Source organism: Ammodytes marinus, assembly GCF_949987685.1.
Source record: "Ammodytes marinus genome assembly, chromosome: 1".
NCBI lineage: Eukaryota > Metazoa > Chordata > Actinopteri > Uranoscopiformes > Ammodytidae > Ammodytes > Ammodytes marinus.
Window position 1 is genome coordinate 17,034,006 of NC_137230.1, and position 19,789 is coordinate 17,053,794.

General features: G+C 38.6%; 1 protein-coding gene across 1 annotated transcript; it reads left to right on the forward strand.

Moving 5' to 3' along the window:
• Positions 1 to 5,616: 5,616 nt before the first annotated feature.
• On the forward strand, positions 5,617 to 16,813 carry aqp9b (aquaporin 9b; the record flags this gene model as incomplete). The annotated part of the gene is made up of 6 exons (XM_080050054.1): positions 5,617 to 5,715; positions 6,528 to 6,654; positions 9,807 to 9,944; positions 10,709 to 10,827; positions 12,875 to 13,092; positions 16,651 to 16,813. The coding sequence occupies 6 exons, from the start codon at positions 5,617 to 5,619 to the stop codon at positions 16,811 to 16,813; spliced, it is 864 nt and encodes a 287-aa protein (XP_079906180.1).
• Positions 16,814 to 19,789: the final 2,976 nt, after the last annotated feature.

The following is a 19,789-nucleotide window of genomic DNA, read 5'->3' on the forward strand; positions in this document are numbered from 1 at the left end:
TAATCACAAGCATCATCTGAAATCAGTAATAACAATGATTGTTCACATTTGGTTGTAAGTTTTAGATTACATAGGACCAATTTTGCCAAAAGGCTTATGAATGGGCCCCTTTGGTGAAACAGACTTCCACAAACTTACTGAAGCATAATAGTCTAATGAAGCCTCCCTATTTTTTGGCAGAGCAATCTCGCCATTTAGTCGCTATGCTGGACTTTTGATTGTATCTATCACAAGAAATTCTGCAACAGACAGAGTTGCAAAGTTGTAGATGACGAAATTTCTATTTTATCTGAGCGCTTGAGTCCGTGTTGGTAAAATACATTGAAGAGATTAAAAACTCATTCTTGACCTTGGAAAACAAAGGCTCCACAAAGAAAATCCTACACATACACACACACACACACACACATGAAGGAATGTTTACTGTAAATATCACCTCGCATTCTTGCGCCATCATTAACCATTTCCTAAGTGACATAAAGGTGTCAAACTACTTTCCTCGGCTCACCATCACCCCGCGCTCTTTATTTGCCTAACACAACCTCCCCGCGGTCTAAGATGTTATGTAAATGTGAACCAGAGAGGGATTGCTGCTACTTGCTGGGGTGTTGTTGGCAGAGATTTGTCCTACAGGTGATAATTCCTTCCAGCGCCTCCTTTAAAAGTCCCAATAAACATCCACCTATTAGCTGTGTCTCCCCAACACTAAAAAGGAATCAAAAGCAAATCCACACATGTATTAACACATCCTCAACAACTGCATTTCTTCTCACATTCAGGGGGACCACTCTGGTAAAGGTTTAAATCGGGTGTGTTGGATTTAGACAGTGTATTTTAGGATTTGCTAGAAATGTAAAGACATGGGAGGAGAAGTGTATCTTGTGGTCAGTCCAGTCGTTTTAATAAAAACTCCGGCTTCAATAGTCCCCACAGGGCCCTTTCAAATTTCACATTTCATAATCTGAGCCTCTTGACAGGACAAAGGAGTGCGGAGACAGATGTATAGGCCCATAATTTGCAAATCCCCCGGAGGATGCTGTTTCTCCATCAGCACATCAGCCTTTTTTCACAGCATGGGCGACACACTCAAAGTGTCTGTTTCACATCAAAGGGGGGAACGAGCCCCTCAACGGTGACATTGATTAATGCATTGAAAAACATCCCCATCCTCAAGCCTGTCGCCTCACCTTTTCACAAAGCAGAGTGAACGGAAGATAAGACACACATCACGGTGTGACAAACTTCTGCCGGCAGCTCAAACGTATTCATGGAGCTCCCTCTGTTGGACGAAATGGGGCTCGGGATTTATTTATTTATTTTTAACTAAGATTCGCAGTCACATTCATGTTCTAAAGTTATTTACCAACAGCAGGTTTAATAAGATAAAGGAGCATTTGGGAACATGTCTGATGAAATGACTGAGAGAAAACAAAACACAGTGCTGCTGCTGCATGAAGAAAGGTGAGTGGGAAAAGTTTCCGTTGAGGGAAAAAAAGGAAGAAAAAGAAAACAGAGAAATGCAATAAGTTCTGGGAAGTTGTTTACTCAACAACATTTAAATAGGCTAATATAAGGGAACAAGATTAAGAGGTTGGATTTAATAGCCTACGCTTTTGGAGATGTAGTTGTTATAATTCTAAAACATAGTTTTACTGTGTGAACAGCAGATAGGAGAGGTTGTAAAGGTTTTTCTTTTCGTGTCAGGTTTTTCTCACGTGTTGGTTATACCTGAACATGTAATAGGCTATGGTAATAGACCATTATGTATGAGACACTATATGTGATAACACAACCCAAAGGTAAGATAAGAGTGAAGAATCGACACTCTCTCATTAAGTCCACGCCATTAAACTGCTTCTTTATTTACAGAAATATAATTATATACTTTTTTTCTGTTATCACACAAAATTTTACTTTTAATAACAAATTTACATGGGAACTTTAAACATGCTAATTTTAGGTTAATTGCTTCCTTCAAGTGGACTGGTTTTTCCCAAAAAGATAGATGTACCAACACCTTTTTAATTTATTGTAAATGAAAACACTAAAAAGTAAAAAGATATTCTTAATTGAGACAATTAGGCGCAGGTTTTAAACATCTTATTTGTGATTTATTACAGTATATTGAATATTATCCACGTGACCTTCTGTTCGAAATAAACAGACCGTCGTTTTTATATGAAAAAGCTTTTACAGTTTTTCTCAGTTGCTTTGGTGCTTTTCTCAGATCAGAATGAAAATTCTCATAACTATTAGTTCAACCTCCGCAACATTTAGTCATTTGAGCACATCATAGTAGCAATTTCTCCTTCATCTGAACAAATTGCAAATGCTTTTGGACATGTATCAGTTGCTTTCATACAATTCTCTGCTGTTTTATAACATTGTCATTTGCTTATGTCATGTCAGTCAAAATAAACTATACTTATGGATGCTGAATAGTCGTTCCCAATAAAACTAATAGTCTTCATTTCATTGCTTGAGTCATTACATACAAAATTGTTGAACTAGTTATCAAATTCTGTCAAGCAAATTTTATACCTTTTCTTTATCATAGATACTTTTCTCACTGCATTGCAAGGGATAATATCCGTTGTGATGTAGATGAAAATATGTGGCCAGACAGACAGGAACGTCTGGATGTGCCAGAATGATTTACTTATATATGTTCAGTTACAATATGTCCTGTTATATTGTTCACATTTGTGCACAGCTCTACCAAAAGGGTGTTTTTTTATGTTTGTTCTAAATAAGTGACTGAAGTGTATTTTTCTTTTGCACAATGCTGTAGAATTGCAAAGAGCATATACATTAAAAATGTGAAACATACGTATTCAGTGTCTTGTACTCACTTACTCCCCTAACTACAGCAATGTGTAACTTTACTGTAGTTTTCAAATGGCTGTACAAGTATGTATAGTGCTGTCTTGAGCATTTTCAGGTAGTGTCACCGAGGTCTGACCTTTTTTTGCATTGGAAAACACTGAGAGAATAAACTGTCATAATGAAAACATGACAAAGCCATTTGACTGTCTTGTTCATAAACGATGGTGTCAAGACTTCTCATTTTGATGACACTGGCAGTTTCATTGACATGAATACTTGCTTTTGAGGAATAGACTATCCATTTTGAGCAAGTGACGTACTTTTGCAGGTTATCCACTAGGTTTTGCAGTTTGCACTAATTGTTTTGAGAAATGCACTAACTGCTGTGCAAATGTTAATAGTGATGTGAGAAAAGCACCAAAGCGACTGAGAAAAACTGTAACACTTTTACTTATTACTGTAACATGCAAAGTTGTAGGTCTTAGACGTATCTATCATATATTCCTAAATTAAGGGTTGAGCCTCTGAATGGACAATACAATATATCAACTCATCCATCTCATGGACAGTGTTGTCAACAATGAAGGCAGACGCTTCCTCACCCTTCAAATAAAAAGATAGGTGGATAGATAGATAGATAGATAGATAGATAGATAGATAGATAGATAGATAGATAGATAGATAGATAGATAGATAGATAGATAGATAGATAGATAGATAGATAGATAGATAGATAGATAGATAGATAGATAGATAGATAGATAGATAGATAGATTACAGTAATTGTATTTTATAATATCAAAAGTGACTTTTTGTTTTATTATTTTGAAGGTGTTGTGATTTTGATAACGTTCAAGCTTTCTCTTGTGAGAGATGTTTTCCCCCATTTAAAATGTTTGTCAGTGAGTTTGTGAGTGAGTCCCGTGGCTGTACGTTTATTGATCTGCTGAACTATCCTTCGGATTCATGTGTTCCTTCTTATCTCATCTTTCATGGTTGTGTGCCAAAGTAGCCTATCAATTAAGGATTCTAACATTCATCCTGCTATAGCCATGTAAAGTCTTTACCTAACGTCTAGTCTAAATTATTGATTTAAGTTGTGTAGGCCTAACTTTTAAAATAAATTAAATGTAGTAGGCCTACCTACTAGCCTAGGCTAAATGAAACAAACATGATCCAAACAAATACCTGTACATCCAGCCAGGGCCGCTGCTAAGCTTTTGGGTGCCCTAAGCAGAAATTGTCAGTGATGCCCCCTTCACCCCCCCACCCCCAAAAGAAAACACCCAGAAGCTCGCGTCCGCAGGGCGCGAGCGGAAATTTTTTGCCCTTGCAAGATCTCTGCGACTGCTTTTTGGCACATTTGCCAGCATTTACTAACAGAAAGAACAGCTTAACTTGTGAAAAAACTGCCTTTGCAAAGGAATTGAGTGATAGGATCATAGACTGATTATGAGATAATGGGCCCCTGGGCTTACACTCTTAAAGGGCCCCCCACTTGTCCCTATCCAGTCAGGTACACTGAATTTTCTACACGGATACATACAATTAATGGCAAAAACATATTAAGGAAGTCAGTGTTTCCCACAGGATTTTGGGGTATTGTTGGAGGGACCCTGTACCTTGTTGGGGGGGGGGGGGGGGGGGTCCGGGGGTATGCCCCCCCGGATTTTTTTTTACCTTTTTAAAGTAAAATGCATCAATCTGGTGCACTTTGTGAGGTAATTTTAGAGACTAGAGAGATATCAAATCCTGAGATGCAGAAGGAACATTATTTTTCAGATTTTTCTTAAACAGGTAGCACTCTTTACTCTGCAACTGTAAAAACAGTAGATTGGTCTGCAGACCCATGTTCTATGATGAAGGGGCCCATTTCAACAGATAAAGGGTGGATATGAACAATTTAGAATTCACACATATAAAGCTTATTTGTGTATGTGTGAGGGGGCCTTCAACCCCCTTAGACAGAGCTACTAATGCTGTTGTTTTTAACTTGCTTTTGTATTTCTCCCCTACTAGTTGAGGGGCCCATGATGATTTCTATCTTGTTACATTTTAATGAGTATTTATATTTAGGCTATTCCTTTTTGGACCCTGTTATTGACATCAGTGACTGAGCTCTTTGACTATGCAACATGAAAAGTTACTATCAGTATCTCTGGCTAAGGGCCCCCCTGAGCTCTTGGGCCCCTGGGCCCCTGGGCCTGTGCCTGGTGTGCCTGTGCAGTAATCCATCCCTGGATAGGTTACACAATTAAGAAAAAACAACGATGGGCCTGTTCATAACTAATTTATATATTTTTTGTAATGTAATGATTATCATGAACTTTAAAAAAAATATATATATATTTTGGGGGGCCCCCGGACCATCTCTTTTTCCTTTTTAATTAAAAAAAAAAAAAAAAAAAAAAATTATAACTTTTTTTTTTGGGGTGCCCCCCCCAGGAACTTGGTGCCCTACGCAGTCTGCGTACTCTGCGTATAGGGAGCGGCGGCCCTGCATCCAGCAGCTGTGCGGTGTAGATGACAATGCAACAATGTGGAGAGTGTATCATTCTTTCATAATAACAATTTAAAAGTAGACCCCTTGTGGTTGTAAAGGGAAATAGATGCAGAGAGCTTAACGTGGCTGTCGGCCTGCCGACGGCTGCACTGTCCGAGCGCACCGAGTGGGAGGCGGCAACCTGCGCCGACAATTCAACACACACTCCATCGTAGTTGTAAGCTGTTTGTTCTGATCGGAGCAAGACACCAAGGAGCTGCAGGGGGGAAAAAATAAATAATAATAAAATGGAAAACGAGAAGAAGAAGCTCAAGGAGAGATTTAGCCTGAGGCGGGACATCTTTAAGGAGTTCCTGGCGGAATTTCTGGGGATATTTGTCCTGATAGTGAGTACCTCCCTCTGCACCTGTCATCCAGCTTAAACAGCCACTTTAAAGCTTTGGAGCAGTATGCTAATAAAGTGTCAAACAGGGTCTCCTGGGAATCCGACTGCTGTCTCTCATATGTCTCTATTAACTGACAGTATAGTCTGAGGATAACAGTCTCTTCTCTTTGATGTGCTCAGCTGCAATTTGCTTCTGAGTCCTGACAATCATAACAAGATGTGGCTGGTGTGGGACTGTTTTAATTCCTCACAGATACCCCCAGAAGTTCAGTGTTACTCATATATGGCTTATGTACATCATTATAACTAAGTCATTGTCTTTCAATTATGATGTTTTGGAAAAAATAATAAACATGAGATTAAATGAATTGATAGTAAATGATAAACTGGCTTTGCAGCATCATTGTTTTTCTGTGTTTGCGTATCATACCTTGAAAAAGTTGTCTGCTGCTTTTCAGTAATGATGTGTTTTTAGTCTGGATACCTGTCCCTTCCCTGAATCCACTGTCTGTGATGCCACATCAGAGGACGGATGCAGCTTCCATAACAGAACGCTTTATTTTTGGACACTGCTCCCTCCTCTCAACACTTTTTTTTTCTTGGTCTGAATTACTTCTGCCTTTCAACTTTTAAATGGGAGATTCATTATTTTTCCCAGCTCCAACTTGGACAAATTGACTGTGGCAGTCACAGGCTGTTGTTGGACAAGAGGGCTAGTGTTAATGGTCGGTATAATTGGAATAATTAAAAACAATGAGTCTTTCTACCTCCACCCTTTGTGTTTGTGTTTTTGTTCTTGTGTCTGTGTCCCAGCTCTTTGGATGCGGTTCAGTGGCCCAGACGGTGTTGAGTAAAGGGGCTCTTGGGGAGCCCCTGACCATCCACATAGGTTTTACTCTGGGAGTCATGATGGCTGTCTACATGGCAGGAGGAGTGTCAGGTAAAAGGAGCCCACACTTTGTATGGACAAAAACACGGTTCACACAGAACAATACTAAATCAACCAGTCTCTCAACCCCTTGCAACTAAAAATGAGTTCCATTAGCAATATTTTTATTACAAAAATAAATACCAGCTTCCTAAAGCCAAGGGGATATTTTTTTCATGGTCTTCTTTGACCAAATAATAACCAAAACCCAAAGATATTCAGAAAACACAAAGCAAAGAAAAGCACAGTTCTCGCAACAAATGAACTAGATTTGCAGGATGGATGGCATTGTTGTAAGACTCAAACGATGAATCAATTATTCAAATAGTCTATTTTCTAATGACAAACTTTTTAACTGACTAGTAGTTTCATGTTGATATTACAGATGGGTTCTCATTAGTTCAGTGGTTTTCTCGAAAAATAAGGAAAAACATCTATTTTATTTGATATTCCAGCCTGCAAACACAGGCTGGTAGCAAAGGTCGTTGTTCAGTGTTTGTTTGTGGTTGAAGTGCAATCTTTGGTAGTTGGATGAATGGCTGTCTCTTTGCTCTTATGCACAACAGCTCTCTCCTTCAGGTTACTCTGTGTCATTGTTATCTCCATCCACAAAGTAATTCCTGTACATGTGAAAAATAAAAAATAAAAAATAAATGAAAAAGAGAAGATGAAAAAACTTCTCGGATGATTGATGATTGCATTAGCTTACTGATCTAGATAACAAAATGTAGACCAGTGTAGAACTCTTTGCTGTGTAGTGTTACATAATGGAGAGCGTACAAACATAAAGAAGCCTTTTTTCTGCTCTATCAGGCAATAATTATTGATACAGATGATGTGTTTTTACTGTAGAGTAAACCAAGTGCTAATGTTTAATTACCCTCTGTAATGTGCTGATTTTCAGTGTAAGGTTGGTTTCATTGAGCTTCAGAGCTGGATATATTGTGTCCCTATAGTATTTCCTAATGGGTCCTGATGTCCTAATGGAACTGTTATCGGGTGCATTCCTTAAGGATTACAGCAAAAAGAAGCCCTGCTCTGTGCCTTGCCAGCAATGATAGGGATGAGAGGACATAGTTGTTAAATGTCAGAGTGCTTCTCGTGAGCTCGCTGCACGCCTCAAATGCTGAGCATGCATCAATCAGCAATCATGAATCAGGATTCGTTATTTTTAGGTTTTGCATGCTTTGGTGCACCGTGGTATGGTAGTTTCCATCACTGTTAGGGAGTAAACATGTCATCCTCAATTAGAGTAGAAGAAATCATGTAAATGTTGCATCTGGCGGTATAATGACCGCCAAAGGGAAACACTCATTCTCTCATTCTCTGTCCAATTATATATGAAGCTGCAGCTAGTAGAAATCTTGCTAAGCTTAGCATAACGACACAAGTGTCAAACCAAAGTGTAAAAATGACAGTTTGCTCCATTATTGGGGTTATGTGTTGGACCATTTCTTGGTTCTCAGCAGAAGCCAGGAAATTACTGGGAATTACTGATCTGGGCCACACAATAGTCAAAGATCTAACGGTCTGTTTTTATGTTTAATTTTTTTCCTTTCTAAATAAACAAGATATAAAATGTTAATCAGTGAGAATTAGAGGTGCTGTTAGTGGATTTTATGGACGGAGCCAAGCTAGCTGTTTTCCTGTTCCAGTTATATATGGTAAACTAACAAGCAGCTGGCTTTGGCTACATATTTACTGTACAGACACGAGTGTGGTATCGTTTGGAATAAGCATATATCCCAAAATGTCAAACCTTTAAAAGTACATACTGATGTTGCATTCCTAAATAAACATTTCCCGGATTGTCAAAATCTTATGTTGTATCTTTTTAGTCCATCAGAAATTTTTAAAACTGATATATTTTGTTTATTTGAGGAGGTTTAAAATGAATCAGTGATACATTAAAATTTAAAGAAAAAAAACACAGTGGTGAATGTTTTTCCTCTCTGGCTGGTTAAGGAAGGCTGTTGTGATATCTCTGACCCTGATGTTACAGTGTTATTTGTGCTACATGTTCAATCAGAAGGGTTGTAAAGCTTCAGAGGAATAGCAGAAAAGCCAGAGGACAGGGAGGTTAATATATGGAGAGCTTTTGCTGCATGACTGGGCCATTCAGTCCTGGGGTCCACAGCTCAGTGGGAAGCTTCTGTCCAACGACATCTCTGAAGATGATCATAGGTATTGGACTAATGAGCTTTACTGGGGCATGGGTCTCTGGAGGGGAGGGGGGGTCAGGTGTGACAAGCCTGGCTTTCAAGGCTTCCCTGGCAGGGCGGCCCCATAGGAGAAGAAAACACAATTGTTTTCACTTTGTAGTCCCAGATTTTGACAGTGTACCGTAAGTGTGACACATCATGGTCACTCTAATGACCTGCAGTCTACGTGTGCCTTAAGCAGATTCAGGCAGATTATGTCACATGCAATTCAGACAGGCAGGCCTGGCAGCTTGTCCTGGTCAGTGTTTGTGAACTGGACGGGGAGATTAACAATGGGCGCATGGCTGATACCCCCAGTGGTGTTACCACAGTGAGGTCAAAGCCAAGATCCCAGAGTGTTAAATAAATGACCCCACACTGTCATCACAGCCCAGTAACATTTGGCTGGAATGTGTTCAAACAAGCCTCTTGAGGACAATGCAGAATATAGGAAAACAGACTCTGAAGGCACACAAACCCAATGCTCTTTGTTAAGAACATTTTCCTGAACGTTTTGAATGAGTGAGCAGTAGAGGGTTTGAACATGCAGAAACAGCGATCAGAGAGTGTGTCACTGACTATTTTAATCCAATAAACTCTGTACACCTTACTCAGTTTCATTTCGTAAGAGAGGAGACTTTTAAACTGCGTGGCTAAGCCATCCAATCGCAGCTTGTTCACAGATGTTTGACATTTGATTTTAAGCTGAAATGATTTATCAATTAGTCAATCGACAGAAAAAACAACTATTGTGATGATCCATTTAAAACGTTGTAGTTATAAAAATAATCTTTTGTTGCGGCCCTAATTGGATATTTGTTTTGAGGGATTATGTTGGTTGGTACTTTTTGTCACTTCCACTTGTGTTTGTCCTACTCTTCGTTTTAAAAAGATCCTTATATGTTTGATGAGCCTTATGTTGATTGATGTTTGCTTTGATCTTGTTGTGTTGCTTTGTTCCAGGAGCCCATGTGAACCCTGCAGTTTCTCTGGCCATGGTGATCCTGGGGAAGCTGCCTCTGAAGAAGTTCCCAGTCTATGTTCTGGCACAATTTCTGGGGGCTTTTGCTGGATCCTGTGCTGTCTATGTGTTGTATTATGGTGGGTGTCAATGTGTTAACATCATCACTACAACAGAGCTGTTTTAGAAAGCAGGAGTAGTTTATCTGGAAAACATTTTCTGATGAAACCAAGAGCCGCATCAAGTCCGAAACATTGACTAAAAGCAGGTGTTCCATTTAATTTATTAATCCTGCCTCCCACACCTAGCTGCATTTGTAGGGAGAGTATTTGTAATTTATATGTGATTAGTAATACAAACACAATTTATTTGGGGAGCAATATTTATATTAAAGGTGAAGTAAGCAATTTATTTATGTTAATATAAGTGTTAAATCGCTCTTTATTCATACAGTGATCACTTATATAGTGTGCGCGTTTCATAAAGCCGATCTCTCAGTCACTCACTCTGCATGTAATCGGCAAATAAACTTTTCGAGGAGCCCACTACTGATAACCAATCAGAAGAGAGAACGCTACAAACCGGCACCCGTCTCACTGCCGGTGCACGTGCAGAGCGACAGATTGGTGAATGTGTATGCGCCTACAATGCCGGCGCAGGCAACAGCAACAATCCTTCCCAATGTCTGTTTTGATGGTTGTTATCATGTTTTATAGCACTTACAGATCTGAGATGATGCTAGATAACTTGCTGCTTGAAGACCGCAGTGCATTAATGTGGTGACGTTGGGACGAGGGAGGAGACTGCTAACTGCAGTCACTGACAGGAAGTTAGCTAAACTGACCATTCCGCTTACTGAACCTTTAAACAGTTGCTTATCTTTTTTGTATTTGCTTTTCTACAGATGCTTTGATGGAATATACCGATGGAGAACTTCTTGTTACTGGCGCAAACGCCACAGCCAACATATTCGCATCTTATCCTTCAAACCATCTCTCAGTGCTGAATGGGTTTGTTGATCAGGTGGGACTTAAGACTAATTTATAATTTATAATTAATGAGATAATAAGAAATTCCACGGTGTATCGTATCTCATTTAAAAAATAAAATGCTTGATCCAAATAGACAATTATATTTTATACATTTCCTCATGAATCTTGTATTAGTTACTAGCTGTGGAGGCCCTTAGCCTCTTTCTTTATATGGAATTATTGATGTCATTGAGATAGAAAACAACATTGGGATTCTGTGTGTATGGAAGCCACCAGAGCATACAGTGATGCATGTGAGCGTGCATTTAGTGCAGTCATGGGCATGAATGTACTCATGGACATGTGAGATGTTCTATGATTCTGCTCCACTGTCGAGAATAGCTTCCAGCTGTTGGTGATGTGTATAAGGCAAAATGCAGATGTTAATATTTGTATTTATGGAAGCAAGGAGGACATTAAAGGTGTAATTTTTTTTCTTTACTGAATTGGTTATATTTCAAAATAAAGGCATGGTCAATGCTCCCTTTTTAGAGCACTACTGATGTATACAAAACAGCTAAACCATCCAAGACATTAATAATTAACTGACAGTTGATATGCATTGTAATGTCGAGAACTGTCAAACAATTTGAGTGTAATAGCTCATTTTAAAGGTATTTATGACATTTTTGTAATGGGTATTTGGACACAGACGGTATGTCTTTAAGCAGTCAAATTATAATCTGTCGAATTATACAAAATAAAATGTTTGCTTATATCTTAAAGCAGTTCGGATGGATGTGAGTTTGAGCATTTCAGCACAATCATAATATCCCGCCTTCCTCCAATGCAGCCCCACCCCCTCATTCCTATCCCCGTTTTTTTTGTTTTGTTTTTGAAGAAACTTAATTTAGGCTACACAAGCAGACTTACTTGCTTAAAACTGTCTCCGTGCACAAAGTGAGTTATATTGTGGCTGAAGAAACTGGTGGCTGTAGTAGGCTACCGGTACCGCGCTGATCTGCTTGTATCACTGGTTTCACTTCAGATATGTCGGCCAGAACACCACTTATGCTTATAATGACACTAGGAGAGGAGGAGTAGGGTTTTATCCGCTCTTTATTTTCCTTCTTTCACAGGCACAGCCGCATATAGATCGCGGAAAAAGAACAAAGGCTTAAACTCCGCTCGTGAGGAGACGTTTGAACAGCTGTTGCGACTCGCGAATCGCAGCCGCTAATAACATGCACAAACTATAACTTATAACAGCGATCGGGACTACATGTACATACTCACACACGGGTGATTCACATTTACACTCAGATAAACACGAATGATGGCTTACTGTGGCAACTTGCTCACACACATCTCACCGAGGGAGAAGCGAAAGGAAACTTACTGAACTGGCTCTCTGGCCGACTGACGTCACGGCCCAACACTAAACAAAACACAGCTTAACACACTGTAAGAAATAACAAGAAATAACAACACTGTAACCTTTTCTACAATGGTCGCTACTCGCTAGGCTACTGTCTGCCGTGGAATCAAAACAAACCCTTTCGTTGAGGACGCGCGTGCACGAATGCGCGGTACACAAGCAGACGGCAAACAGACAGGTCTGTCGGCCAATTAAATCGTTCGGTCCGAACGATTTGATTGGTTGTAGTTTTCACCTAATATTATGAGACTGAAATAATTGTTTCTTTTTATTCCTGGTGGGTCTACCATGCATTTTAGAGTGTAAAAACCTTATTTATACCATTTTAAAGTCATTTAAAATAAGTGTAAAAACTCTACAAAGGTAAGAATAGCTTTAAAGGTTATATTCTTGGATAATGTAAGTATGTGTAGTGTATGTAGTTTAATATACAGACATATGGGGCTATATAGTAAAGCTGCCTTACACAGTCTGAGACCAGGGAAGCCCCATAATTAGCTTAGACATAATAACATAGGGCAGGGGTCACCACTACAGAACATGACGTAATACACAATGATCCTCCAAACAACAACAACAATAACAAACACACAAACAATGCTTATGTTTTGTTGTTTTGAACCAATGTTGTGCTTATTGTTTGATGCTCTTCTTTTTTAAGGTAATTGCAACTGCGTCTTTGATCCTGTGCATCCTGGCCATCACTGACAAGAAGAATATTGGTGCTCCAAAAGGCATGGAGCCTCTGTGTATTGGCCTGGTCATCCTGGCCATTGGCGTGTCCATGGGTCTTAATTGTGGCTATCCAATTAACCCAGCACGAGACCTCGCCCCACGCTTCTTCACTGCTGTGGCCGGGTGGGGCATGGACGTATTCAGGTAATTTTTTTGCAGATGTAGAAACGTTGACTGTTTTTTTTTAAGCAGTAGAGTTTCAAGGGGATATGTTGGGATGTAATCAGGGAGACATTTATTTCTGAGCCGCCTGCCTTAGTGAGCTAGGAGTCCATTATTTACTGCTGCTTGTCACTCTCTCCCTTGTCCGGGACGTTGGAGATGTGTGATGTAAGAGAAGTTTAACCAAGTGGCTGCTCTTCCCTGACATCCACACGAAGAGCAGTATTTGTAGCTCCCTCTTTGCTCTCTTCACAATCTGAATGAATATTTCAAAGACCGTGCGTGCATTTCCTGCATTTTAAAAAAAGGGCTGTGGGATTTAAGTGAACAGGGAGATATTCTGTGCCCATCCATATCAAATATTCAAAGCTTAATTACCAAAATGGCTCTATTGCACTTTTCTCTGTCTGTCTTTCTTCCTTTTATTCTCTCTCCATCATTGCTGCTGTTCCTGGCTCCTATTATTAATTTTATTTATAACACAATCATTTAATATTTGCATCAGATTTATGACAAATTGGTTTGTAAACAGTTTATAACAAGTCCAGCTACACTCTTATTCATTTCGAGTCACTTTCCTGTCCATCTGATGTTAGTCCGATATTCTCCTTCTTTTTTGCTCTATTTTTGGTCTCCACCACCTTGAGAGCAAAATATCTCTCTTTGGCTACTAAATGCTCAGCTACAGTACGTTCGCTAACCATGACTGCCTGATCACTTCAATTACTAAAACACTTGTTACACTAACATCAAGCATCAAGCATGCACTTTGCAAACAGGAGAGGGGGCAAGGTCCCTGTCTCACTTTCACTTTGGACTTTGTCAGGAATGTAAACAATGCTGTATTGTTGCATGTAGTATGTAAACTTAGTGGCTCACTCACAACATCAGATTTTGTATAATGTTCTCTCGCAGGAACATTTCCAAACGTGTATAGACTAGATAAGAAAACACGTGTGACCTCTCGATTGTCTGTGCAGGGCTAAATGTATTTCTTCCCAACTGTGAGGTGGACTAGTTCTGTTTTCCTCACTGAGAAGGGGCTTCTTTGAAATATCTTGATTACAACTTTAATTATGACTGAGGCAAAGTCGTGTTATCCTATATCTATGACTTGGTCAGTCTGTCACACACTTGTGCCAATTATAGCCCCCCCCCCCAAAAAAAAAATCTCTTTGACATTAAACAGGCATGATAACTGACGCACCATAAAGCATCCAAAGCTGTTGCTAGTTCAACAGCTGATCTCATCCACCTGGCACCTTTCCACAGAGCAGCTGTCTATAACTAGCCAATGCACTCTGCCAACGGGATACTGTAGGCTCAAAGCTTCAAGATCCTTCCAGGTCACTTTTGTGTCTGTGTTTCTGATGCTTTTTTTTAAAGCAACTTCCTAAGATCAAGTCAACATCTGTTTTTTCTGCCGTGTTGACGAACGGTATATGAAAATAACTTTAAGGTGCTCTCGCAGATCTATACCTGGGCTTTTATCTAAACTTTAGAAAGTGCATCCTTTTTGGTTTTAGGGCAGGTCTTTGGAACCATACTTCTACAGCCTTGGCCACCAACACCAATGTATTTTCTAGCAGAAATATAGCTTTGTTTTGGTAACAATACATGTTACGAGGCAATTATTTTTTCACTTTACCGTTGCAAATCAAAACCTCTCTTATCTCTCGTGTTTGTCTGTATTTGTTTTGACTGGTGACAAATATTTGCTCTTTGTGTCGTTGCCCTCAGTGCATGGTAAGTCAATTGTACTTTAAAAAAAAAACTTAACCCCTGCCTTCGAACAGGTCTGTGCGTGACACCGCTGAAAAGCATTAAGAGGCGAGAATCTGTACTGGTAGTAGTCAAACCAAAACGAAACATTGCTTGGCTGTTAAATGGTGCTTTTATAAAACCTAATAGAAGCAAAGACCTGAGTTAAAATGTTGTTCAATGCAACTAAGGATTTCTAAAAGTATAATGTTAAGTGGTTGAATGGAGTATCAAGGCTTCACTATGCGGAAATATACAGTTTCTGATGCACTAAGTCCACATACCAAAGCTTCAACTATGATATTAGGGCTTATGTGGATATATTGCTTTAATGCATAAGCCGTTTAAGATCAGGTTCATTTAATGCATTCAGTATATCTAGCATAATCTTGTATATACATGATATTAACACGGCAGTAACAAATGTAGTGTTATGTAAGTCAGGCTAAGGATCTTTTTTGTACATTAGGCCTACATCCTGTTTCAGCATTGAGTGTGAAGGGTGGAACTTTGCTTCATTCAATTCAGTCCAAATGGTCCCAACGTGACCTGCTCGGTATCTGCTGACCTGATCATTTTAGCTGTGGCCATAGATTAAACTCTCTAATCCAGCCACCTCCCTCCTCTAGTCCACTTCCTGAACGCCTACAAGAGAGTAAAATGACCCGCTCTGACGTTAGGCCTTTGCATCAGCTTGTTTTTTTTTATTGAAGCCCTTTCACCTGCAGTATACGCGTCCTCACGCCCACACTGACCAGCAGGTCACTCTAATCTGCCTCCGTCTGTGTCTGAGGTCTTCCAGAGTGAGAATGCAGTTGGTCTGACTAACAGAGCTCCTTTAGACTTTAATGTAATCTGGGATCACTGCATACAGCTCGCCTCAGGTAGGATCAGGGAGGCAGTGTACGCTATAAAATTTCAGAGGGTAATGCATGAATTTTATTTTGTATTTCTATAACATTGGGTGACTCAAGAGAGAGATATTTAAAAAAGGGATGGTCAAAAGTGAAGCAGCAGAGGTCAACATATCCTACATTTTACTAAAAAGTATGGGTCAAGCTGGATCCGACGATTCCCATAATGCAACTCAATCATGTCTTTCATAACGCTGTAATTATGTTATATCAGAGAAACGATACTTCCAACGTACAATAACGTAGCATACGATTTAAGTGATTGTCCAAGTCATAATTATGATTGGAAAACAGACCAAAGTGAATACCAAATACCAAATGCTAACCAAAGTTTACCATTCAAGGGAATGTTTTTATACGTGGTTTGTGTTGGCTAAATAATTGTGATGTCAACAAACCCTTTAGAAAACGGCAAGTGTCATTTTTACAATTTTAGAAAGGCTTAAGCTTAGCTAGCTGACAGCTGGCTAATGTTGAACTACTACCCAATTTTAAAGGATATAGTCTCTAATGTCCAATGACGTGAATGCTCACAAGTCGTCCCACTGGGATCTTTCGTGTTTCTACCATCCACCCCAAATCACATGAATGTGACGTCAGACTTCCGTTGTTCAGCAAACTTTCTCACTCCTTGTCCCTTAGTTTGTAATGCAGATTCTGGCTTTCTTTTAAAAATGTGTTGTCTGAGGTCACATGAGTAAGTTTCTTGGCTACCTCAGAGCAACAGAAGAACTATTCTCACATGCTGTGTAGTCCCGCTCTGTGGTGGAGGGTGCCTTTAAGGCAAAGATTTATGATGATGAAAACATTGCTAAATTATAGTTTGCCATAATTATGAACATGTTTGGGTCTTGGTGTCTTTTAGAGCTGGAGGCTGCTGGTGGTGGATCCCTGTGGCGGGGCCCATGGTGGGCGGAGCAGTTGGAGCTTGCGTTTACTTTCTCTTCATTGAGTTGCATCACGCCGAGCCAGAAAAACAGGAGGAGAACAACATCCAGGACAAATATGAAATCATAACTATGTCTTAAGATTTAAAACTAGGGTTGCAGAGCGGATGTGGATGAAAAAGTTTTATACATTTCTATAAAAAAAAATTCTGACAAAATTTACAGTTAATGGTTTCTTACAAAGCATGCATTTAACTACACAATTTTACAGTGATATGTCAAATCTGCATGAATGTTGTATGAAGCCTTGAAAGTCTCTTGTTGTAGGAAGTCTGGTTTTATCTGCTGGGGGATCTTTCATATATTAAAATAGTTAACCTGCTTGATAGATATATTTTATTTAAACGTCAAACTTTTCCTTTAATTCCATGATATTAGAACCTTGTATAGAGTTTCCTCTGCATCAAAGCTAATGCAGTATTCTTTAGTCTCTCCGTTCCTAATAGGGATCATTTCCTCTCGATAATATTTGCCAAGTTTCTGTAAAGCATTTCAAATAAGGGCATTGAAGACCTGCACAGTTGATTTCATGTGGAAATGTAGTAATTTATATTGGTTTTTTTAGCCAATGTGTTGAAGTAATGTGTTTTTGATCCCTCGCATGTGTTTAAAAAAAAATGCGTGATTGATTGCTATATATATATATATATCTTGCTTAATTTTAGTTTTTTTATAAAAGATTTATTCAGACAATCCAGCCTTAAATAATTACACAGGTGTTGCTTGCTTTTTCTCTTATCTTCATCATTTTGTGACACGTAAACTTGTGTTATATTGCTGGATTACAGATTTACTTGGCCTACGCATCATTGATATATAAAAAAGCCATAATGACATGCAAGAAAAGTGTATGTTCCAACCGAAACTCTTAGAGGCATCACTGAATTCCTTGATGAACTGTTTACATTAAAAAATACCTACAGAGCTTAAGTCAAATGTGTAATAAAACATTGATTGTTTAAAAGGAACAATACAGCTCAGAAATGTGAAATGGAAAACACTGGACATTCCTTTATTAATTGTGCTTTTGAGATTCATATGATTGTATCCTTTAAGCACAAATATGTGAATTTGCAAAGACATGTCAACTGGCCCACGCTGTAGGATGCACGTACAGTATATCTCGGCTGATGATAACTTGGATATCTGTTCTCATTTCAACAGGCAATTTGTACATACATTAACTGTGAGATTGTATTGTCCTGCACTGAATGTCATTTTACAACAGCACAGAGTATTGTCTTTGTTTGTTTTACCTTTGTGATACAGATCGCACGTGAAGACAGTCAGTGACACAAACATCAAACTGTGATTTTGCTGTAGGGCACTGGATTAAATAAAATATATACAGTGTATAATTTAGATCTGTTTGCACCATCCATTATTCTTTTACACCCTGTATGTGGCCTATGTTTAAATCAGAATAATGACAGTATGCATGTTTGAAAAGCAGCTGGATGTGTGTGTTTCACCGAATCAATGTGTATTTTCGTACTTGTCTATCCCAGTCATTCACTTAGTGTAGTTAGTGCTTCAGGAAGAAACATTTTAATCTTTTGGTCTGTTGTTTTTCATTGCTTATTTTAAGTTGCTTTTTATTTGATTTTTAAACTTTTCTCAAGTACAGTCAGTCTGAATCAGCTGTTTTTCTTTTACACCATTCATTGTATCTTAATATGGAATAAAGTATGTTGAAATGATTTGTTCACATATGTGATATTAAATGATTAATCGTGTTCGCACAACATTTTGTGACACAAAAAGCTAATCAAATGCAACCAAGAAGCAGCCAAAAAACATTTAATTTTAGATTTTTATTTAAAATATATTTAATGTATTAAATTAAACACTGTCCACAATGCTTGTTTTTACAGTCCAACAAATAGAACTTTTCATAGAGGTCATTTTGATATGTCACAGAATCACAGTAGAAAAACAACACATATATTTAGCCGCTTTAGGTTCAGGGTCTTGGTGTTGTCCAAACTGTCACAGTGTCAAATCTTAAAATTTCAATAAAATTTGTGATTTGCTTGACACTAAAAAGCAGACTTTAATTCTACAAATAAAGTCTTAAGTCGTTACTTTAGTCCAGAGCACTCAATCACCCAAGTAACAATCATCAGTCACTTACAAAAAAGTACAGTATGTACATCCGAAATACATTAAAAATTAATAAAGACAACTGGAAAAGATTACATAACTTCATGGAGAATGGATGAAGAGTGTGTTTCTGCGGTTCAATGATTTCAAAGCTCTTCCCCAGAGTGCATCCTGTTTTTGCCTTAAATAATAACAGCTTTCCATCATAATGGACCACACTGTGCAGGAGCCTTCATCCACATTAAAGTGCTACTGTGGTTTTTTTGTCCTTAATCTGAAGGGGCAATGTGTATTTGTACTTTTATGGCAGATTTTTGTGTTTGTCTGCACCACACACACACCCCCACACACACCCACATTGACATGCAATACTTGGAAAAGCAAAGGGTTCAACATGTTTGCTTTTCCAAAATGTTCACCTGCTGATGTAACATCCCACATTAGACACACTGTGACTGTACCTCTTTCAATGCTGCACTGAACGGAGACTTTAAAGAACATTTACAGTTTACGGTTCGAAGTCTTATCGTGTTCATGCCTAATATAGCACTCACTCTGTAAAACAATTACTGCAGCCTGAACTACAGAAACTATGTCTGTGTGTATTTATATGTATTATTACTGGCCTGATTCTGGACTTTGGGCATGTATTTTTTTATAGATATATATGGGTTTGAATCTGACCCGTGGTCAGTTCTCTGCATGTCATTCCCCTCTCTGGCCCATTTCATCTCTGTCTCTCTGCACTATAAATAAAAGCATTAAAAATGCCAAAAAATTATCTTAAAGAAAAAAAATACACAGTATATGAATATAAATACATCAAATAATAAATACAAATCATAGATAATCAATGTCAGTTTAGGTTAAACTGTCACTTCTTTCATAGCTGCTATGATCTAAAAAGTGTTATTGGTGTAAATGCATTTAAATACACTGGATAAATAATATCAC